General features: G+C 37.2%; 2 protein-coding genes and 2 long non-coding RNA genes across 11 annotated transcripts; 2 read left to right on the top strand and 2 right to left on the bottom strand.

Moving 5' to 3' along the window:
• Positions 1-1,699: 1,699 nt before the first annotated feature.
• On the top strand, positions 1,700-5,118 carry LOC133738563 (uncharacterized). 3 transcript variants are annotated; one of them, XR_009860168.1, is made up of 5 exons: positions 1,700-2,030; positions 2,118-2,739; positions 3,511-3,577; positions 3,853-3,960; positions 4,144-5,118. It is a non-coding gene; the product is annotated as an uncharacterized LOC133738563 (long non-coding RNA). The 3 variants fall into 3 exon arrangements; XR_009860167.1 differs by having other exon boundaries at positions 2,118-3,577; XR_009860169.1 differs by lacking the exon at positions 3,511-3,577.
• A 145-nt stretch (positions 5,119-5,263) lies between these two features.
• LOC133738562 (uncharacterized) lies at positions 5,264-9,778 on the bottom strand. 4 transcript variants are annotated; one of them, XR_009860164.1, is made up of 9 exons: positions 9,499-9,778; positions 9,031-9,159; positions 8,543-8,646; positions 8,349-8,449; positions 7,481-7,530; positions 6,496-6,604; positions 6,034-6,126; positions 5,636-5,694; positions 5,264-5,512 (listed from the first exon to the last, which is right to left on the bottom strand). It is a non-coding gene; the product is annotated as an uncharacterized LOC133738562 (long non-coding RNA). The 4 variants fall into 4 exon arrangements; XR_009860163.1 differs by having other exon boundaries at positions 6,034-6,161; XR_009860162.1 differs by having other exon boundaries at positions 6,034-6,167.
• A 6,707-nt stretch (positions 9,779-16,485) lies between these two features.
• On the bottom strand, positions 16,486-17,568 carry LOC133737525 (uncharacterized). Its single transcript, XM_062165061.1, has one exon. It carries the CDS (start codon positions 17,566-17,568, stop codon positions 16,486-16,488), a length of 1,083 nt encoding a protein of 360 aa, XP_062021045.1.
• A 1,373-nt stretch (positions 17,569-18,941) lies between these two features.
• Positions 18,942-23,036, top strand: LOC133735497 (uncharacterized). 3 transcript variants are annotated; one of them, XR_009859061.1, is made up of 4 exons: positions 18,942-19,447; positions 19,524-19,598; positions 20,423-22,611; positions 22,847-23,036. XR_009859061.1 is itself a non-coding variant. In XM_062162904.1 (4 exons), the coding sequence occupies exons 1-4, from the start codon at positions 19,367-19,369 to the stop codon at positions 20,509-20,511; spliced, it is 378 nt and encodes a 125-aa protein (XP_062018888.1). In that variant the 5' UTR covers positions 18,942-19,366; the 3' UTR covers positions 20,512-22,616. The 3 variants fall into 3 exon arrangements, 1 of the variants encoding a protein (XP_062018888.1); XM_062162904.1 differs by lacking the exon at positions 22,847-23,036 and adding an exon at positions 20,047-20,179 and having other exon boundaries at positions 20,423-22,616; XR_009859060.1 differs by having other exon boundaries at positions 19,524-22,611.
• The last annotated feature ends 1,475 nt before the right edge of the window (positions 23,037-24,511 follow it).

Below are 24,511 nucleotides of genomic sequence, written 5' to 3' on the forward strand. Positions count from 1 at the left end.
CGACTGGCTTCATCTCTTGCGATTGCTGAGGGAAGGAAGCATGTTGATCTGCGACCAAAACAAGGAAAGGGTCTGCGGCAGGCAGACGTGTTTATGGTGGGCAAGCTGCTCACTGCTCGAGAGTACAATAATCGATCTTTTCTGGGGATGTTCCGGAATGCCTGGCGGGTGCATGGATCACTCCGTGTAGAGGAGGCGGAGGGACTGAGGGTTCTGTTCACCCTCTCTGACGCTACCGATCGGGATCGGATATGGAAGGGAGCGCCATGGGGGTACAATCATGCTCCGGTTGCCCTAGCCTACTATGATGGGGTGGCTGCCATTGATTCGGTCCCTTTCACCACAGCCTCGTACTGGATCACTTTGCAAGGCATCCCGCCTGCATTCCGTTCTGAGAGGGTGATGTCCTTGATCGGATTTACTCTTGGAGATTTCAAGGAGATCGACAAACAGGCCAAGAAAGTTGGAAAATATCGCATCAGGGTGGAGATCCCTCTCAACAGGCCGCTGCCATTCCAACGCTGGTACTGGGTGGAGGATGAGGTCGAGTTCTTATGAAAATTTAGGTTTGACAAACTGTTTGGGCGTTGCTCGACTTGCGGCCTGGTTACTCATGTCGGCCTTCCCTGCTCTGGCCCTCCGTTGGAGGAGACCGACGGTGCAGCACGCACGGTCTTAGGTGCCCCACAGGAGGTTGCTGTTCCTGTGCCGGAGATGCAGCTTGTTGGGAGCAATGTTCCGACCTCGAGTTCGACGTCGGTTAGCACAGTGACTGCAGGAATCCGGTCTAGGGTTTCCATGGGAGGACAGGAGGTGGTATTCCGAACTATGCTTCCCAACCAACTGCCGGAGCGGCTGCTCCACAATCCGGCCATCCTGATGACTCGACCTCGACGTCAAGCTCACATTCGTGAATTGTCTGAGATGTTGACTGTACCTGACAGCATCATGGGGAAGAGACGACAAAGGGAGGATGATAACATCACCATTTCTCCGAAAAAGCTCAAGTTGAGTTTAGCTGTTGGCAAAAGGAACCTGAACTTGGAACCGGAACAGCTCGGTTTGGTACCAGTGCAGCAAACTGATGAGCAACCTCTCCAGGTAAAGAAAAAAAGAGGGAGACCTGCAGGTAGTAGAAACAAACTACCCTATGGGGAAAAGAAGAAAGCAAAGCAGGGAGAAGAGAGTAGGGCAACAAAGAAAAGGCTCTTCCCCAAACTTGACAAGGCAGGTGCTGGAGCAGGCTCCAACCCGAAAGGGAAGGAGATAGCTATTTACTAATTGCATTTTATTTCCTTCAAGTCTATTGCAAGGTGATGAGGCTTCTATATGTCTGCTATGACGTTTCTAATCAGTGTTTGTACCACAATTGCGTGCCTGGCAAGCAAGGGTTAGTTGAATATTTCTTCCGTAGGAGGCGAGGCTTGATTACTTTGTATAGGCTTGCATATTTGCGAGCGCATCAGAGACTCTAGTAGTTTGCTTTAGCTTAGATAGGGTAGTCGTTTTGACTTTGGCTTTCTTATGTAAGCTTTGTAGACTATAGCCATTTGGCTGTTTGATCTATTGATATTAAACTTCTATTCAAAAAAAAAAAATGAGATAATGTTAAAAAAAGTCAGTTTTTAATTTTTCTGATTCCCATTCTGCCCTTAAAGCCTAAAACATGTCTATGACTTTATATTCAAAATCCCAGAGCTCAATTTTTCTCTATTTTTGATCAGAAATCCCAAAACCTACGATGAAGACGTGGCGGCCGATGAATACAATGACATTTCCGGCGAGATGTTCGATTGGCTCCAGCGAGATTTTCGACGAGTTCCAGCGAGATGTTCGACGGGCTCGAACAAAGCGACGATGAAATTGAAATGGAGTCGTCTGTGGCTGATGCAGAGTCGGCGATTCGGGACGAGGAATTCAGGTGGCAGAGAGTGGAGAAGCTCTGCGAAGATGTGAAGCAGTTCGGCGAGGAAATGATTGACGATGACTCTCTCGCCTCTATCTACGATTTCCGAATCGATAAATTTCAGGTCTGTTTTGATTTTTACTATACACATTTTCTGATTTTATGTATCAAATGATTATGAGTTACAAATCTATTGGTTAATTTGGGATAGGTGCATTGGATTTGATGAAGATATGCTTTAGTCTGCGAGAGTTTCATCTGTTTTGCTTGACAGAGTGATTCAAATGATGTAATGATCTACCTATACCTCTGCATTGCATTGAATTTTCGGCTTATATATGCCACCTTTGATGGAATACATAGTCTCCGTGCTCTCGGTTTTGAGGTGCGGTGAGGCGTTTCTGCCTCTGGACCCTTCCTGGCCAAAACAGAGGCTACTCTCCGTGTGGTTTTCTATAGGTGGAGAGTTTGTGACAGTGAGTGATGGAGGAGAGTGTAGGCGTGAGAGTGAGAAAGAGGATGAGAGGCTGTTCTGTTATGTAATGTACAGTTCGGGCTCGACGGGGAAGCCGAAAGGTGTTTGTGGCACTGAACAAGGTCTTTGGAATCGATTTCTGTGGATGCAAGAATTGTATCCACTGAATGGAGAGGAGGTTTTGTTGTTCAAGACAGCAATAATCTTTGTTGATCACTTTCAAGAATTTCTTAGCGCTATTCTTACTGGTTCTGCTTTGGTTATACCTCCTTTCAATCAACTTAAACAGAATGTGTTCTCCATTGTGGATTTTCTACAGTGATTCAAACTAGGATTAGAACTGTTTGATTCAAACATGGTACATGACCTTCGCTTATTGTTTGTTTGGCTTTTCGTACTCAGATTATATTCTTGAACTAGGATTAGAACTGTGTTAGAATACTACATTTCATAAAGGTAACTGGATGTCAATTACTCAAGACTACAATACTTGAAAATTTTTCATGTGGTCTTGACATGTGAAATTTTAATTTTTGGGAGGGATTATAGGAAAACACATATCTTGGATTTGTAGTAGGCACGGGATGTGGGTTGTAATTAGTTGATTAGTTTGATCAGGGAAAAAGAGCATATGCTAGGAAGAAAACAGATATACGGAACTGTGCCTTTGAAATTCAATGGCTTGCATCCTTTTCCAACATGAAATTCAAGCCATATTAGGCTACTAGTTAGGGATCCACGTGCTGATCATAGATTCATAATAACAGACTTTTGGCTCATATTTTGGTTCTAATATTGTATACTTGATAACAATCAAATGATTGCACAGTGAAGGCTATATTTAGTGCAAAGTACTAATTAAAAGAAAGCTCTGGTTTTGCTTATCACTTTATTGGTTAATTGAGTTGCCTTCAGTCCAGATGAAGCTTTTAGCTAAATGGTCTAATTTTGTGATAATGTTTTAGTTTTCTATGGTCCTATGCAGTGGTTGATTATGATGCTTGGATATTTATCTGTATTATGAGTAGTGGCCTTCTGTAGGGTTTCTCTATATGAAAACATATATATACTTGGTTAGTTGGCTGGTGTTTAACTGTTTTTGATCAGCTAATGTGCTATTTCGTGACAGGAGATAGAACTAATGTGATGTGGAACCTGAATAAGCTACAACACATCCACAATTTAAATTATTCCTAGTATGTTTCTTGGTCTGCCTTAATTTTGTACCAAGTTATGGGCCTTCTAGATGCAATCATAGTAGAACTAGGACTATATGATTTTTTTTTTTGATGAACTAGGACCGTATGAGTCGCAACTAGCATTTCTCTGTTTCCAATTATTTTTTGAAGCAGCTTACATTTAGGACAAGATTTGATTTGGCTTGCTAATATATAGCTTCTCAAACAATTTCTGTTCTGATTGAAAGAACATGAATGATAGAACTCGCTGATGATTATTTCCCATTTTTTAGTTCTGGAGGTGTAGTCTTGGCTTCTCGAGATGGGAAGATTGTGCATGACAACACTCTCGATGCACGGTTGGATGTTGTATTCAGTATTCTGTAAAAAAACTTCCTGAGGTATTTCTCTTGCAATTTTGATTAATCTTTACATTTTATCTTTTACCCATCTTTAGTATTGCACGCTCATTGCATAGATGGCATGACTTGTGCTGGTTTATGTAATCAGTCTCAGCTTTTATAGTTACTTATCATGTTTTCTGGAACAACACTTAAACTTAGCTTTTGTTATTCTTTCTGCAGATCCGCATACGGCTTTTCAATCAGGTTGTTGCATAATGGGAAGAATTATATTTCAAGTCATTAGTTCCTAGCATGGTCTTTGACCAAAGGATCTATTGTTCAGTTGTTTATTTATGTATTTCCAATTTTCATGTTCTCTGAATAACTTTCACGGTAAAATAGTTTAACCATCATCTTCTATGGTGGTCATATGGTCTGGGGCATGGCAATGTACTCATTCTTATCATTACAATGATATTAAAAAAAGGGGTTATTATCACAAATGGTACCTGAACTATACCTCAATCTTATCGATGGTACCTGAACTTCAATTTTGATCACAACCAGTACCCGAACTTTTCGATTTCATTTTAAATGGTACCTAGAGCCACCTCCGGTCACTATTCCGACTAAAAACGGCATGGGAGGCAATCATAGTGATGATTTTTGATGATTTCAAGGGTTGCAATCATATATAGTGATGATTTTTTGGTAATATACTTGCCTTGAACTTGTTTCTTTTTTCTTTTTTTTTTAGATTTGGCTTTTTTGGCCGGAATAGTGACCGAATGTGGCCTTAGGTACCATTTAAAATGAAATCGAAAAGTTCGGGTACTGGTTGTGATCAAAATTGAAGTTCAGGTACCATCGATAAAATAGAAGATAAGTTCAGGTACCATTTGTGATAATAACCCTAAAAAAAGTTTGCAGCTATATTTTCACTGCATTTTGTTGGTTAAGTTTTCTTTCCTAGTTATTAAATGGGAAAATTACTGATCCCCCCTTTAACTTTTGGTGCGTCGACAGTTCAGTCCCTATTATTCCAATTTTAACAGATAACTCCCCAAACATTCAAATTTCACACAATTTGATCCAAAATTATCATTTTACCCCTCACTTATTTTTTTTTGTTTTTTGTTTTTATTCTTCTCTCTCTCTCTTTTATACATATGTATATATATGTGTGTGTGTGTGTGAGTATACATGTATGTATGTATATGTGTGTGTGTGTGTGTATTTTTATTCTTCTCTCTCTCTTTTTATATATACTAGATAGTACTCCCGCGCAATGCTGCGGGTTTTTCTTTTCTCAAATTTGTAGTAATGATCACAATCGTAAAGCTAAAATCAATAACTGAAAAATTTGTCATTTGACACATTACAAAAGAATCTAACTCTTTGCAAGTAAGTATCGACTTATATTAAAAAAGAATGCTTGCATATTTACTAACAGAAGAAGTCATGTAAAGCTATAGAGCACAAAGGAGGTACATTAATTCTCTGCCACCCCTGAAAGTTTAAGCTTGAAAACACAATAACATGCTTCTTTCCGCTGGGCGCTGGCAGTAACATAATCAACTGAGTTCTTAGCAAATTCAATCATCATCCCCTGCTTAGAATTATCATTTTAATGATAGAGTTAATGCGATCCCCTCAAAACATTCAAAAGTAGAGGAGCACTACTACAGGAAAGCAAAACAGTTTTAATGTATAGTAAAACGCTCTAATGTACCTTAACAACAGGAGATCTTTGTTGGATTATAGTCATTGCATCAGAAGATGAGCCATAAGCTGCAAACACCAAAGTTCACTTACTAAAAGAATAAATAATATCTAGGTTTGATTTGACTCTAACCTAATCCTATTGGACAATTGCTTTATTAGAAAACATATATATGTAGTACTAATTCCATGTTGCTGCTTTTCTAGAGGAGATCTATTTATGCAGAAGCAATGAGAATATGGAAATGATTAATATTCCTATGGTGTTGTCAAATCAGATTTACATTGGAGAAAAAGTTTATTTCTATTTATTTATTTTTCTAGTTAAAACTGAAAGTGAGTATCTATTGTTACTTTGATTCATAAACTGGCCGAAGTTCAAAAGGGTTGAGAACATAAAGGTTATACCAGTTCCAAGACAATATTTACATCTCTGATGCTCCTGCAGTGTTTTGCTTATTATTTCAACCATCATCAGTGCTGAGATCAGTCCAACTGCTCCTGCGGAGAAGGATGCTACTATGGGATCAACTTCACTACAACTTGACAGGAAAGCAAGTCAGTCAATGAAACTGGAAAAGACATTATTATTGACATCATTAGCTTAATATTTGTTATATTGCTTCACTTTTTACTTAATACTTTTGAAATTGTTCTTTTCATAATCAGTCCCGAACTTCAAAAAGCAATATAAGAACCATTGGTACAAAAGATCATCAGTTGCCAAATGAAGCATTATAGAAAAATCGTCGTTCTCTAATTACATATCATTGTATATAATCTTAAAGTTTTAAGCATCGAGTTAAATACTAATAACAGAGTGCGGGCATCATCAAAATAGAAACAGAATAGTTCAGAGAGGAAACTCACCACGGGAGACATCAATGGAATGAATGGTGTAAAGTTCGGAAGTTCATTTTCTTGCTCCTTGGTTAACATCCTGAGCTCTGCGCTTTTAATCCTCTGTTGTATCCTCAGCCTGCAAACATACAGATATTGAAGTTTAAGTGAAAAACCAAAAACAGGCCCTCTATAGTTTAGAATCTACACATTCATATTAGAAGCACCAAACTATAAGCCACAATTTTATCTCTCAAAATCATTGCTAAGGTGAATTTACACCAAGAAAATCAATTCATAAACTAAGCATTAAAAGAACAAAGATAATGAGAGAGCTCTCTATGCATTGAATTATGCTGGTGTAAGAAACAAACAGAACCATCACAATCACTGGAATCCACACCATTCTGATCTTGAGGGAGGCTTTACTACTCTATCAAACCAAATTGAAACAAAATGTAATAGATTTTCTATCTTAATGTTTTGTATATTAACTTCATATAAATATTAGAACACCAGTAGGATCTTATCAATTCATGATGAGATTGCAGCAAGATATAAGCTTTTGGCACATATTCAAATTGCAGCACTGCTTTCGGTGTAATTTTGGTTAAGCAAAGGATCTAAAACCCATGTGAACCTCAAGTTATAACAAAGGAAGGCTTGCGAGGGCAGTAATATGTTTCGGGGATGGCTCAATATATCTTGGTATTGCCTTTTCTCTATGCTTTGTCCTCAATAAGGTAATTGGTATGCAAAGCATTGTAAACTAAGAATTCTGTCAACTAAGATGCATTGGCAATTTGACCCTTAGTACTGAATAAAACTCTAGGCTCTGTCCTCAGTGAGATCATTGGCACGCAAATATACCAATGTCACTAACAAATCTTAGAATCAGATGCAGTGGCATTCAGCGATAAATGAAATTTCTAGTGAAAAAGGGAAACAACGGGAAAACGATAGTGTCAGTCCAAAAAAAAAAAAAACTTATATTTTAGGAATCACCAGAACTTACTGAATTTTGAAGTAGTTGACATATTGATCAAGTCCAACAATAGCTCCAACCTATAAAGCAATGAATAGAAAGAGTTAATCAACATTAAAAGTTGAGACCAAGCAAAAATAAAATAAAAATTATGTTCAAGGCTCCAAGGGAATGCAGATGAGGAACTTCTAGTAGTAATTTTGTCAGTACCAACAACATAATAGCAGTTGGTTCACTTCTTCTGAGATGACCATTTGTTTCCTTTCATTTATTCCTCTCTTGGTCGTATACATGTACATCAAGTCATGGAAATCATTCTCATATGATGATGTTGATGTTCTACTATGTTGTACATGCATGAATAATACAATGGACGAACCAAAGAATAAAAATTGAATTCACTGGAATCTTTTGAATTTATATATGCAGAACCAAACTCAATCCTGCAGATAATTTATATAAAGAACCTAAACTATAAATAAGTACACAGAAAAGAGAGAGAGAGAGAGAAGACTGAAACATGTGATAAAAATTAAACAATAAACAAACCCTGGTTTCAGTGTTCACAGCCAAACTGAAAACAGCTTTAAAAAGATCAGCATGCTAGCAATTTCCATCCAGAAAGTACGAACTAAAAGCAAGTGAAGCAGAGGCAATCAGATTTCATTCACATCCATTACCTGTATAGTGTTTGGCATAACTTTACTATAGTAAAATGCAACACCTTGATCTCTAGCAGAGTTTATTAAGTTCTTTTACCTAGATCTCTAAAGATGATTATTGAAAAATAATCAATCAATTTTAATTGTAGCATAAACTTTTAAATAAGAAAGTATATATCAACAGGCTATTTTCCTTGTTTTTTTACCAAAGGAGGTTGTCAAATAATGATAAGTACCTGCAACTGGAGTCTCTTGCCAGTCAACATTATCTTGTCTTTGATGTTCAAAGTTTTGACTTTTGCTCTTTCCTTGCTTCATCCAAATCACCATTGATAAGCTACAATTAGATGATTGTCAAAATGATCAACATACAATATATAATAAAGAAAGTCTGCAAAGAAATATCAAGAGATTCTTGTTGGATAAGCACCGAGATTGAATTCTAAGTGTAATCTAATGCTATGCTTCCTCCCGTTACAGAAATGGTCACTGCTGCTGCAAACTCTGAAGGTTTAAATTCCAAGAAGTCAATTCCTGCATTGAATTCCAACCCACCACAAACATCAGCGTTACTTTCATAATTGGTACAACAATTATTTCTTTATCTCACCACTAATTTTATAATATTATAGCAATATATGGAAACTGGGTGCTACATAATTTCTAACAATTGAGAAAGACGGAAAATTGGGTACCATTGGTTTTGCTCAAACTGATTAAACTGCTCTAAAGATTGAAGCTTTAAGTGGGATTTTGTCCTCATTGAGTTTAAGGAGGAAGCAATCTATGAATGAGAATGAAGTAACTACTTGCCTCAAATACATAATTTGACTCGGCCACTGGTTGAAAGCTCAAATCTTTAGGACTCAAATAAGAAAGTTATAGAAAAATCGAATTAAAATGATACCAATGCCTAACCTGTAAATCAAGGGAGATTGGGACATTAATCTCCTCCATTTTGGCTGCAAGGGACAGCCAACAATTGCATTGTCAAAGCTTTGTCTTCTTTCCTTCTTTCACGTTTGCTCTTCACTTGATGAAAAGTATCTACACAATTGGAAAAATACTAATTCAATGATAACCTTGAAGAGGAATTAAATCCAAAAGTAGTGGAAGAAAATTCCATCCATTAGATAAAAAATGAACTCAACATACTATTAGAAACAGCAGATACAGCAATCAATGACTATCACTAAAGCTGGCTTTTTTTAAAATACTCATGTCTTTAACGAAAACTTCATGTATGATAACTTTAAGTACTTTCTTCTATTTCTAATAAAAAGCAACCCTCCGGTCCAATATTTTCTACCCAGAACAAAAGTTCAGAGTCATCAGATTTTTCAGAAAAGCCCAACAAGGTAAAAGCTCTAAAGGATCCAAATTTACCTGGAAGTTTGCTTTTGCTGAAAATAAAACCCCTTCTTCTTTTGCTGAAAACTCCAGATCGCCATAAGAGATGCAGCAATCAAAACCCCAATCTCCGGGGATGTTTTTCATCAGCAATAACAACTGGGCACAGCGGAAACAAACTCTCCTCTGCACTCTTCTCTCTCTGCGTCGAGCAAAAAAACCCAAAAAAGAGAGGATTCTGAATCGCAGAGCCATAGTTAAGAAAAAAAAGTGAGGGCAAAACCCGGAGAAGAGAAGAGAGAGCAAAAAAGTCGGTCTAGGACTCTAGGAGGCTTCTGGAGACTGGAGGAAGAGAGAAGAAGAAAAAAAAAGTCAGTGGCAGAGGCGTAAAAAAAATCCAAATGAGGGCAGAGTCGTCTTTCTGCCTACGAATGAACAGTAACGCTGAATGAACAGTGAACTCATCTTTTTTATATGTATAATTTACTAGCCTTCCTACACGCGCGTAAGCGCGTGCAAAAGGGGCCGTGCTCGTGCTTGGAATAATTTGTTTCTTTTGAATACTTTCAGTTTAAACGCTTTCGAGTCCACGAACAACATCTCTTTAGGTTAACCATCCAGACTTTATAATTAATTGCTTATGAGATTCCCTGAAAAACCAAAAATAATATTTTAATAACGGAATAAAATTTTCAAGAGCAAACGGTTTCAATACACATCCCATTTAAAATAGATAAGAGGAGAAATCATTGATATACCCTACGGTCCAAATCCAACTCCTCCAATCCTTCTTTTCAATATGCATCTTTTCAATGTAAATTTCAACAACTGCTTATAATCAAACGATAAATGAAAGGGTACGGTACGTAGCTGACTGGAATTCTTTGTATATTAAAAGCAAGTTACAACATAAATTCAGAGATGACAGAGAAAGAAATTACCATGACACCTACTATTATTACCGATTAGTTCTATCATAATTATTCAATACAAACGATGGCCTACTGGAATTAAAAGACGAATTCCCTTTCCTAAGCAAAGAAACATGACGGTTCCGATCTCATCACTTTTACGTACCACAAATTTAGATTTAATCCTAAGATCGAGCAATAGCCGACAGATCAAGGCTATGTTGACTCTCCTAGATTGTCATATGTATAGCTGCAGTGAATACGCCAGAGCTGATCAAGATCATCACTTGATCTTTTTCTGGAAAAAAAAGAGGTAGCGATATGATAGTCCGGCAAAGAGAACTTAAGGTAATATGGTTTGCAATTGAGAAAAGAAGAAACGTACAAATTAAGTGTGTGGTGTAGTGTACTGATTTCTCTAATAAAGCATAAATTTTTCAAAGAAAAACAAATCCTTGACCAGTGAGATAGAGATAAACAAAAAATTACCCAATTGATTCATAAAACACAGATGAAATCGCCAAAGAAGTGTTATCAAAAGTCACAATTCATAGATCATATGCCTTCACCTATTTCAAAAGGCACATACAATCAGAAAGGATCAATAAACATGAAATCAAAATGAATAAGAGTTGCAATAAGGACAATAATACATTGCTTACCAACAGTTTTCCGCGTGAACAGAACAAAGCCTCCTGAATGAACAAATTGAACAGTTTAAGGTCCCTTCATTGAATATTCTTCCATGGAACCACAACATACCTTTCTTAGACTTCTTGTTGTTTAAAGTGTGTGAGATTATGAGAGGGGTGCTGCTACCAATATGCAGTTTTTGCACCTAAAGGTGGGCAGTTTTGGCACGTAAAGATGAGGTGGGAGGATATAACTGCAATCTGTTTAAGATATTCTACTGCTTAACTGAACGTTTAAATTTATCCTTGTCTATCCTCTTATCTTTTCTACTAATTTATTACTCTTTTACCCCTTTGTTATTAAATTCTTTTACGCTGGTTATTATCAAGAGAGGGGCAATTGCAGGAGTTTCTGAAAATTTAACCATAAGGGTTGTTTGCTTAATTAATACTGATATGTATATATGTGTGTGTGTACATATACATATGCAGATATATACATACACATGCATATATATATATATATATACACACACTCACATTAGATATATAAAAGTTGTGAATTTTTTTTATAATATGAAACATAAACATAGTATATAGACTTACCAAATACATAAACACATTAGATATATATGTATATGTATCTATACATATACATACATACATATATATATATATATACCTATATATATATATATATATATATATATATATATATATATATATATATATATACCTATATATATATGTATGTATGTATATGTATATGTATATGTATATGTAGATATATAAATATATGTATAATTTTATACATATGTGTGTGTGTGTGTATATTGTTAAAAAGTATTGACTTACTTTGTAGAGAATAAGAAACGTATAAAGAGAGATGAGGGGAAAGTAGAGAAGTATATTATTCAGTCTCAGATGCCTCCCTTATATAGAGGTAGGGTTTACATGATAAGTGTTCACACTATTAAGATATTACATGTAGGTCCCTAACTAATAACGTGGACAGCCACATAAGAAATAATATTTACAACACTCCCCCTTGGATGTCCACCAATTGATGATGGCATTGGATGCGCTTATTGTTGCCTCACTAAAAACCTTGCCAGGTAACAAAAACCCAGTGGGATAAAAATAACCCTGGTCGAAGGACAAAAAGAGCACAACGCGCATATGTCCTAGGTAGCATGTTTCTTGATGCTCCCCCTGATTGAAATCTCCCCCTGATCTTTGCATGCGTCGCTTGATAGCTTCGAGAGTCGTCTCAATCCAATCCCTTCCACTAACTTCTGGAAAGTACACTTAGGTAGAGATTTGGTGAATAAATCAGCTAAGTTTTCATCGGATCGAATTTGCTTTACTGCAATTTCTTGATTCTTTTGAAGCTCATGGGTGTGGAAGAACTTTGGTGCGATATGCTTAGTCTTGTCACCTTTGATGAATCCTTCTTTAATCTGAGCAATACAAGCAGCATTGTCTTCATACATGACTGTTGGATTGTCAGTTACTGAAGGTAAATCACACGTGCTTCGAATATGGCGAATCATGGATCTTAACCAAAAACATTCTCGGCCAGCTTCATATAATGCAATTATTTCTGAATGATTGGAGGAAGTAGCCACGAGTGTTTGCTTAGATGATCGCCATGAAATTGCAGTGTCTCCACAAGTAAAAACATATCCTGTTTGAGAGCGACCTCTATGCGGATCAGAGAGATATCCTGCATCAGCATATCCAACAATCGTGGGATTATCAACAGATTTATTTGTATAAAATAAACCCATATCTGTTGTACCACGAAGGTAGCGTAAAATGTCTTTTACGCCTTTCCAATGGCGTGATGTTGGAGCAGAGCTATATCTTGCCAACACACTAACTGCAAATGCAATGTCGGGTCTTGTATATTGTGCCAAATAAAGTAGGGCACCAATAGCACTAAGATATGGTACTTCTGGACCGAGGATAATTTCGTCATCTTGTCTGGGACGAAATGGATCTTTCATAGTGTCAAGACTCCGAACAACCATTGGGGTACTAAGTGGGTGAGCTTTGTCCATACCGAATCTCTTTAGAAGTTTTTCAGTATAAGCAGATTGATGGACAAGAATCCCACTATCCAAATGCTCAATCTGCAGCCCAAGGCAATACCTTGTTTTTCCAAGGTCTTTCATTTCAAATTCTTTCTTTAAATATTCAGCAGTTTTTCCAAGTTCTGAAGAACTTCCAATCAGATTCATGTCATCGACATAAACTGCGACTATTGCAAAACCAGAATTTGATTGCTTAATGAACACGCAAGGACATATAGGATCATTGACATATCCTTCCTTAAGTAGATACTCACTGAGGCGGTTGTACCACATTCGTCCAGATTGCTTCAATCCATATAAGGATCGTCTCAGTTTGATTGAGTACATATTGCGTGGTTTTGCAGTTGCTTCAGGCAACCTAAGTCCTTCTGGGACTTTCATGTAGATATCAGTATCTAACTCACCATATAGGTATGCAGTAACAACATCCATAAGTCGCATATCAAGTTTTTCCGAAACTACTAAACTTATTAGATAGCGGAATGTGATAGCATCCATTACGGGAGAATATGTTTCCTCATAATCTATCCCAGGCCTTTGTGAAAAACCTTGCGCGACAAGTCGCGCCTTATATCTTGCAATCTCATTTCTCTCATTACGCTTTCTTACAAATACCCATTTATATCCAACCGGTTTGACATTGGGTGGTGTCTGGACAACAGGTCCGAAAACACTGCGTTTTTCTAAAGAATTTAATTCAGTTTGGATTGCATATCTTTCCATTTGAGCCAGTCATGTCTCTGTCTACATTCATTAACAGAGCGAGGTTCAGTGTCATCGCCTTTTATTATTTCAGTAGCTACTGCGAATGAGAATATATTGTCTATGATCATATCTCTACGATCCCACAACTCATTGGTGTACACGTAGTTTACGGAAATTTCCTTATTTTCAGGTACCTGAGCCTCTTCATGGGCTGGTGTCTCACTGATGTCATTTTCCTCTTCTGTAGTCACAGAATCATGAATTGTGGATCGGACATTAATGTCTTGCCCAATATTCTCTTCAGGGGCGATTTCATTAGGATTCAGATGTGCCTTTGTTTTCCTCTTTCTAGGAACTGAATCTTTTGAACCTACAGGTCTGCCACGCTTCAGGCGTGCAGCAGATGGCTCATTGGCCGCCACATTATTTTGTCCAATTTGGACATTAATTCTTGCCGGTGCATTTATTGCTGGGATATGTGATCTTGTCACTTTTGCTGTGTCAGTGAATGCATCAGGCATTGTGTTAGCAATATTTTGAAGGTGCAGAATCCTTCGTACTTCAATTTCACTTTCTTTAGTACGAGGGTCAAGATGAGATATAGTGGGTACAGTCCACATTAATTCACGACGTTCATTTGGAACAGTCTTATCTCCCCCTAACGGCGGGAATATTGTCTCATCAAAATGGCAATCTGCAAACCGTGCGGTGAAGGTATCACCCGTCATGGGTTCTAAATACCGAATAATGGATGGTGAATCAAAACCAATGTAGATTCCCAATCGACGTTGAGGGCCCATTTTTATACGTTGTGGCGGTGCAATAGGCACATAAACAGCACAACCAAATGTTCGAAGATGGGAGATATTGGGCTGGCTCCCAGAAACAAGTTGTAATGGGGAATATTGATGGTTGGCTATGGGCCTCAACCGAATTAAAGCTGCTGCATGCAAAATTGCATGCCCCCAAGCAGAAACTGGCATCTTTGTTTTCATTAGCAAAGTGCGAGCTATTATTTGAAGTCTCTTAATAAGAGCTTCTGCCAAACCATTTTGTGTATGAACATGAGGAACTGAATGTTCAATTTCAATTCCCATAGACATGCAGTAATCATCAAAGGTTTGAGATGTAAATTCACCAGCATTGTCTAGACGAATGGACTTGAAGGTGTAGTCCGGGAATTGAGCTCGTAATTTAATTATCTGAGCAAGTAGTTTGGCAAATGCCACATTACGGGTAGACAAGAGGCAAACGTGTGACCATCTTGTAGAGGCATCAACTAGGACCATAAAATATCGGAATGGTCCACAAGATGGGTCAATCGGGCCACAAATGTCCCCTTGAATTCTTTGTAGAAAAGATGGGGATTCGATATCTACCTTTGCATAAGATGGTTTAACCACCAATTTCCCTTGTGAGCAAGCTTTGCAAGGGTTGCTTGGCAAAATAATATGTTTAGTCATCAATGGATGTCCATTGGAATTTGTAATAATCCTACGCATCATGGTGGATCCGGGGTGACCCAAACGGTCATGCCAAAGCATAAATGTATGTTGATTTTTGAACTGCTGGTTCACAACATGGTATGCCTCAATTGGTTGAATGGTTGTGTAATACAACCCAGATGATAGGGCAACCAATTTTTCCAATATCTGCTTCTGGCAGTTTTTATCGGACGTAATGCAAAGATATTCCACATGATTATCATTTGTGGTCTCAATGTGGTATCCATTTAAACGGATATCTCTAAAACTGAGGAGATTTCTTCTGGATCTCGAAGAGTATAAAGCCTCTTGAATGGACAATGGAGTTCCATTGGGTAGCCTAATGTGGGCTCTTCCGGAGCCTTCAATCAGGTCTGCAGGACCTGAGATAGTAGTCACATTGGCTTTAGAAGGTGTTAAAGTGGAGAAATAAACCCGATCGCGAAGGATCGTATGTGTAGTGGCACTGTCAGCAAGACATATTTCTTCTCCATCATTCATAAGTTGAGAGCATCCAAAATCCATTTTCATGCCTTCAAAAAAAAAAAAATAATAATAATTAATTAATCTGACTAAGGCATAATATTGTATTTAAAGAAATATAAATCTCTCTTTTTTCAAACGGAAGTTTAAAAAAAAAACAAAAAAAAACAAGGGACTAGTTAGAAGTAGTTTTAAAAACAACTTCCTACCAATAACTATAGTTGCAAGACGTTCAGAGTCTAATCAATCTCATAAAGTCATTGAAATATCTACTTGTGATATTCTTTGCACAAAGATAAGTACATAATCATTCCATGCACAAGTTAGTGTCATTAATCTTTATCTACATGCTGCAGTACTACCTCATGTATTTTACTCTGAAAAACGTTAAAAAGAATATCTATGATGAATTCATGTGTGCATGCACGTCTGAACAAGAACTTTTGAGCTAGACCAAAAACTGGGGAACTTATAACGAACCATAATTATATACCAGTAGGAGTAATGGTCATAAAAAAAAAACATGGTAAATCAAACTGTTCGGGAAAATATATATAATAGAATAGAAACATTCTTCTTTTATTGAACTTCCAAACTAGAGAGAAAAATACAACTAAAAAAAAATCCAATTTAGAGACCAAAACAAAGAGAAATACGATCGACTAATGCGAGGAAAACATAAAAGAAAAAATGCCTAAGCATAGGCTGACAACTAGTTGTCGTCAAGGATTCCACCACTAGTCATATCATCAAAATTGCTTCCATTGTTCGCAAAAAAATCTGAGACATCAAGCGGAGTAATGTCCATAGGCTCAGATGAATCCCAAGGGTCAGAGTGGTCAATGTAGTTTGTCTCCACATTTTTCTTTTTCAAGGAAGCTTTGTAGAGTGCCACCAAATGGTCTTCTGCACGACAGGTGCGAGCCCAATGGCCTTTACCACCACATCTAAGACAAACACTGTCTTCATTTTTATGAGGTTTGATCATCTGACCATTTCCTTTAGTAATCTTGGCATTGTTCCTTGGGCCCAACTGCTGGTTGTAGCCCCCACGAGCTTGGCCATTTTGTCGACCCTGACCACGTCTATGACCACGGTTACGGGCTTTGCCATTCCTTCCACCACGTCTATTGCCATAACCACTAGTAAAAGCAGCATTCGCTTCAGGGAATGGTTGTGATCCTGTAGGGCGAGACTGATGGTTCTTCATTAAGAGCTCATTGTTTTGCTCAGCCACCAGAAGACAAGAGATGAGATCAGAATATTTGGTGAATCCTCTTTCTCTGTATTGCTGCTGTAAGACCATATTGGAGGCATGAAAAGTGGAGAAGGTCTTTTCAAGCATCATGGCCTGAGTTACAGTTTCTCCACAAAGATTCATTTGGGAGGTGATCCTGAACATGGCAGAATTATAATCTATCACAGAACTGTAATCTTGAAGGCGCAGATGCGTCCATTCATAACGTGCTCTAGGGAGCACAACAGTCTTTTGGTGAGCGAACCTATCTGCCAAACCTGTCCATAGCTCAAGTGGGTCTTTGACAGTTAAGTACTCGTCCTTCAATCCCTGATGGAGATGGTGGCGCAGAAAAATCATAGCCTTAGCTTTATTCTGCGGGGACGCTGAGTTTCCTTCCTTGATTGTAGGCCCAAGGTTTTGGGCTTCGAGATGAATCTCTGCATCAAGAGCCCAAGACAGGTAGTTCTTGCCAGAGATGTCAAGGGCGACAAAATCCAATTTTGCCAAATTCGTCATCTTCCTGCCACAATGAAGATGAGGTATGTTAGGATCCATGTATAGTGTTAGAACTACAGGTTCTTAACAAATAAGTAATCAATATCGAAACTTCAGGTTCGAAAAAAAAAAAAAAATGAACATTGGATCGCAATTATATACACGAAGCTTCAGGTTCGTGGTCTTATGATTAGGGGTAAGTCTAAGGTGTGTTGATGTTTGTCATACATCAACTTTTTAATTAATATATATTAAATTAAATTAGTTAGTGAAACCTGTTGTACAGGTCAACATGTTATCCACTTATAATTTGACATGTGTACTTAAAAAAAAAAAAAATTACCATACTAAGTACTCATTTATTCTTTTATACGTAAATCGTTCAAAAACTTGTAATGAAGATCGTAAATGTTGTAATTACTTTTATTACAACTATAATTATCACTAAATACGTCCAATGTGGTATTTTGTTGTAAAATGCCTCATCGATGATATAATTTACAAAAGAAAGGACTCTAGTTACAAAAAGAACAACTGGATTACAAGAATAAGGACTTGAAAAGTTTTAGGTCTAATATGATTATTTACCATATAAACAAAACATTTGTTGTTGCATTGGTAAAGGGATCGCTTTTTTTGTAAATGGATCACATTTCATGTAATTATCATAAAAACAACCATAATTACAACGTTATACCTCAATTGTTGTAATTTATAGTAAAATGCATTGTCAAACGAGTAATTATCTCATGGATGATGAGATTTACACAAGAAAAGTATTAAATTACAAAATATAGAACTTTAATACACAATTAAGGACTCGCGCCTCATTTATAATATATACATAAAGTTTTACCACGTTAACAGCAATTCGTTGTCACATTAGTAAAATGGGTCTCAGACTTGTAATATAAAAAATTACTACAAATAAGAGCTTGATTACTACTTCTACAACAATTCGTTGTCTTATCGGTTAAATGGTTCTCAAACTTGTAATATTAAAGAATTACCATAAATACAACCTTAGTTACTACTTTGGACCTCAATTGTCGTAAAATCAGGAAAAAAACATCGTTAAATATGTAAATAACTCATAAAGGACAGTAATTACAAGATAGACAACCTTATTACACCATAAAGGACTCACCGTAAATTTACTTAAATATATGAAGTTTTACTATTATAGCAACACATTCGTTGTTTTATTAGTAAAGTGGTTCTGAAAACTTGTACTAATGAAGTATTAACACTTATTATAACTAAATTAGCACTTTTTACCACAATTCGTTGTTTTATTAGTAAAACTGTTCTCAAACTTGTTATAGTGAAATATTAACACTAATTACAACTTGACTACCACTTTTTACAATAATTCGTTCTATCAAGAGATTGTGTTGTGTTTTTTTTTTTTTTTTTTTTTTTTTACCGAACTGAGGATTGGGGTTCTCTATTTGTCTTTCTCTTCCAGCGTCCTTCTTCCTTCTTCCTTCTTCCTCCTTGGTTCATAGTTTATATTCTAGCGTGTCAGATCCATGGCTGCCTGAACATCGCTCCGCTATCACTTGATTCACTTCTCCGCTGCAATTCTCTCCATCCTTAGTTTCTCTTCTCTTTGAATTTACAGAAATCTAATCGAAGAAGCCCCAAAATCCCAAATCAGAATTCCCAAACCCTAAAATTTTCGATCTCTCTTAGTCATCGTCGGAGCCAGAAGCCGACTAATTCGAACTCCAATTCCAGTAATGTCCAATCTGTTGGGGTTTTGTTCCCTCCCTGACTCATTACTTCACCAATATTCCCTTCTGGTTTTGGTGCTGGCCCCAATGGAGCTTCTGCTGCCCAGTTTGTTAGAGCAGAAATGCTTCCTAGTGGTTATCTGATTCGACCGTGTGAGGGTGGAGGATCAATCATTCATATTGTTGACCACCTGAACCTTGAGGTCTGAATTTCGGATCTTTATTTTCTTTGGTTATTTGTTATTCAGGAAAACTCAATTGTTTTTCATCTTGTTCCAGGCTTGGAGTGTGCCGGAAGTGCTGCGACCGCTTTATGAATCGTCCAAAGTGGTAGCACAAAAAAGGACTATTGCGGTGAGTAGATTATGCTGGCTTCTGTGTTGGACTCGTATCCACTGAGACACACACTGTACTCCTTTGTTTGTGTAAAGAAATTTATGTCTCTTATAATAAGAAGTAGGATTGGTTGGATTCTGATATGTCTGTTACCTTTTTTTCCATGTGAGTTTGAGTGACATTCATTCAGTCCCTGCATCCTGCAATCAAAGCTTGTATGCTACCTGGAAACAAATGTCTTTTTTGTAGCAAATAGTGGATCTTTGCTGAACCGCATAATTTATTAGCCCCAACTCATGTAACCTAAGTTCTTTACATTCTGTTTTTCAGTATAAAAGGTTCATTTTTTGAAACTGTTTAGCCAACTTTCTTGATGAGGTCATATTACTTTAAATTTTGATATTGTGGTAAATATAATTTTGTAACAATACTGCTTGCTGGTGATTTGTTCCATTTATCTCAATAGTGCTGCAGTGCCACGATCCCAGCTAAGCTTTGCAAGAGGGAAAGTACCAAGCAATTCCACAATTCCAAGATCAAGTTTCCATTGAACTCTGATGAAGCATTTATGTTAGATTATGTTTTAATCCTCATTTTAGGTATGCATTGGATTAGAAACAGAACAACATTGCAGGTTAAAATGTGTTTAAGCCACCAACTTGTCCTTAATGTTAACTTATAGTGATGAAAATTTTATAATTAGGTTGTGAGGGATGGAGATTTTCTATTTTCTAAAGTGTGAATTGTTGAAATTCTGTTTCATATTGGATTGTCTATCTCTGCAACTTTCTTTTGTTTGGTATTGCTTGCTTTTGTGAAATTTCATGTGACTATATTATCAGAACAAGTTCAGTCTGGCAAGGCTTCTGATAAGCTGCTGTTTACGTACTTCCCTTTCCTGGTGTTTTGGCCATACTACATGGGCTGTTGACAACTTCCAGGACGAGTAGTTCAATGATTGGCAAGAGACCTATGCTGGGCAGCAAAAAGAAGGCTTGAGATACACAACTCACTGACTCAGACTTTATAATTCTATTGTCATTTTGGGAGTTTTGTATTTGTCATTTTTTCTGATTGAAATGCTCATTGTGTTTGTGACCTCAATCTTTTGATGAAACTAATCTTATTAATGAATGACAGATTTATTCCCAAGGATTTGTTGGTAGTTCCTAAGCCGATGACATTATAATAATATAGTTGGAAGAACAACACACATCCAGATATGTACTTTGCTTTATTCTGCTTGAACAACCGCACACTTTCTAATAGAAATTCAAATGAGAAACTTGCCCAGTTCATACTTCTTATATTCTTCAGATTCTTCAATGCAAGAAGATACTTCAGACTTCAAGCATCTGCACAAATAGCAAACAGCACTCTCTGAGTCAAATTGCAGTGGAGCAAAATTGTTCTCAAGTTTTCAGTCAGGGAAGAAAGGAACTCCGTAATGTATACCTTCAGTTAATAATTATAGGGTTACAGCATCTTCTCTTTCGCCTCCTTGCCTGCACTCCTCAAAATCCGCTCTGTCTCTAGGTTGAATTGTGCCTTTACCTGGATACGAAGCCTTGCGCAACCGAGATAGTTTCTGGTCTTTAGGAATTAGGGTTTATGTCGTGGACTATAAGTTGTGGGTTATAACTTACGAACGAAATTGATTTATCTATAACTATTTTTTTCCCTTTTCCATTAACATAAAGGATTTTCATTTAAATATATGGAAAATATTAATGCTTTCTGAAATATAAAAGACCCTAAACCCTAAACCCTAAACCCTAAACCCTAAACCCTAAAATTTTCATTTATTTAGAAATTAACTACAATTGAATTCCTAATCCGTATTAAATGTTGTTTAACAAATTTCAAAACAACAAGATACATTCATTAGTACTCTAAGACCCTAAACCCTAAACCCTAAACCCCAAACCCTAAACCCTAAACTCCAAACTTTAACCCCTAAATAGTAACCCTAACCCTATTCCCTAAATGAAATATATGATTCTTGATAATCTATGCTCCTCCTCGACAAGATATTTCTTTCTCAACAAGATACCTCATCCTTCACAGGATATCTGCTCATCGACTACATTACTACATATGTCTCACCTTAACAAGATATCTGCTTCTCCTCGACAACATATCTTCTCCTTAACAAGATATCTGCTCCTCCTCGACAACATATCTCATCTTAACAAGATATATATATGCTCCTCCTCGACAACATATCTCTCCTTAACAAGATATATGCTCCTCCTCGACAACATATCTCTCCTTAACAAGATATATGCTCCTCCTCGACAACATATCTCTCCTTAACAAGATATATATATGCTCCTCCTCGACAACATATCTCTCCTTAACAAGATATATATATGCTCCTCCTCGACAACATATCTCTCCTTAACAAGATATATGCTCCTCCTCGACAACATATCTTCTCCTTAACAAGATATCTGCTCCTCCTCGACAACATATCTCACCTTAACAAGATATATGCTCCTCTATAAAATAGTTCGCTTATACATTGCATTCTACTACAAAATTTATCTAAAAGTCGTTTATGTTTACACTTTGACCACCTTTGTCACCTGAATAAGGATTCTTCAATCATATTTTTGCTAATTCCACGCTAGTACATCAAATATAAGCGAAGTGAAGTGCGATCCGTGTACTCCTTATTTCAGCCGTCAGATAACGACTTCTGTTCTCTTTTTTTCACGCGGATCGAGCTTACTAACCGTCGATTTAATCCAATTGAGTTTTCAATACAATTCAGTTTTGTTTTTTGTTTTTTTTTTGATGCATGAGTTAGATTGCTCTTCTTCGTGCAGCGCCTCTTCTCTGTTTTCTCCTTTAACTCTCTCTCTCTCTCTCTCTCTCTCTCGGTGCTCTTGGGACGACGTCGTTCATCCATCGCCGCCTCCACCTTTGCTACTGTCGGTGACCACTTCAAGTTGGGTCTTCGCATCTGCAATCAAAGCCGAGTATTGGGGACATGCCGGAGAGCTTCGCGGCGGAGATTATAGCAAAGGTGTGTGTACGTCTTCAGTTTTTTTCATTGTTTGGATTGATTTCTATTTGGGTACCCATGATCTTTAGAGAAGTTTGAGTCTTTGGATTGATTTGGTGTGAAATTTGACTGTTTGATCCCAATTTTTATGTATTTCAGAAGTACAATAAAGGTGGATACTTTCTTGCCCATCTCTTAATTTCAGTAATGAACTTTCTTCATCTTATATATGTATTAAGCTTCTTCTTTACAACAGGTATGAAGAAAGACTCGCATGGTTATCAGTCCATGCTTTGATGTTGGTGTCAAGGAGATTGAAGGCTGACTGCTACTCTTCTTCCATCAAGACATGTTTGCCCTTGTTAACTCACCAATGTATTAGTTGTTAGGTCACCAAGTGTTGTATATGTTAAATACTACTTGCCCAGTTGATACGTTTTCAATTGCCTTGGTTGTTGCATTATACCTTTTGACTTTTTGCTTATATGGTTGAAGATGACCGGTTTTTCAAATGGATATCATCTTCCTGCAAATGCATCAAGGAATTATGTCTTGAAAATGTTAGTGGAATAAAAAAATATCACAATTTCTGCAATTTCTTTTTCTATGATACTTGAAACAGCAGCTGCAGGAATGAATAGAACAAAAATATATAGTGTGTAATCGGGGAAGAAAATGAAGCTAGCTAGTGATGAAGCTTTCTTTCAGGCTATGCTAGAAATGCATCAAAAGTAGACAAGTCACAGTCAACTATAGGAGCAATTAGTAGAGTTAGATAAGTGTAGTCTTACGCCTCTGTTAGTTTAAGTTGGAGAACTCCCATCATGTTAAGTTAGTACTAGTTTCGTAATGTGAACATAGGCCAAGCAATGGGAATCACGGATTTCATAAATCCTACCGAACCTGGAAAGCCTTTGCATGAGGTCAGTTTTGTTACATGATTTATAATGAAGACTAGACCTACTACCAGATTAGGAGATTACTTGGTCTTTCAAAATTTTGTAACCTCGGAAAGCAGTTGAGAAGTGAAAAATAAGGATCAAAAATTTCATTTTCATTGCTTCATTACTCTATTGATATCATGTTTTGGGTTGTGGCGGTGTTACAAAGTACTGAACAATTTCATCACACCAACATATTTGGAAGTGCCACTAGAAATCATGCATTCTATTGAGTTGGACAGTGAAATGATGCATCCATCTAATCCAGTACACACCAACAGGATAAACATGCACGCAACTTATGAAACAAATAACCAAGAAAATTTCTGCATTCTTTGTGACTCTCTGTACTTGAGGGAAAATGTAGGAATCAAATTAGACACCATGATCGAATGTGAATCAAAACCGTCTTTGATCCATGGAAGGATAATAGAATCCACCTAAGTAATAAACTGCATAAAACTAATGGCCTCACTAAAATCTTTCCCAACTGGGACGCGGAAAGAGCACCACACCCAAGAACTAACTAGTTATGAGAAGAATCCCTCTCAATACAACTATAAAGCCATGAAGGCCCAAACTGTAAACAAAGCATAGGATTAGTAAAAGAAAGAGCTTCTCTTGCAATCTTGTCAGCAACCATATTACAGTTCCGACGAACATACCCCCGGCTGCAATGATCTAATTGCCTTATCACATCTTTTGCTTCATCCAATATATTTCCTTCCTCACTAAGATCTTCTCCCTGCTCATGGAGCGTGTTAATCACCGTAAGGGCATCCCCTTCAATTTCAAGGGACTTAAAACCAACATGAACAGCAAATTTATTGCCTTAACAGTGATGTCCATGCATGCCAGTGGATAAAAATAGCAAAGTAATCAAAGTAATTAGGAAGATCGGTGTCCAATGTGGTTATTTTAATTAACACTGCTCCCAACCCAGTATAGCCCCTCCTCCCATCACAAGCCGCATCAAAATT

This window comes from Rosa rugosa, chromosome 3 (assembly GCF_958449725.1).
Source record: "Rosa rugosa chromosome 3, drRosRugo1.1, whole genome shotgun sequence".
NCBI lineage: Eukaryota > Viridiplantae > Streptophyta > Magnoliopsida > Rosales > Rosaceae > Rosa > Rosa rugosa.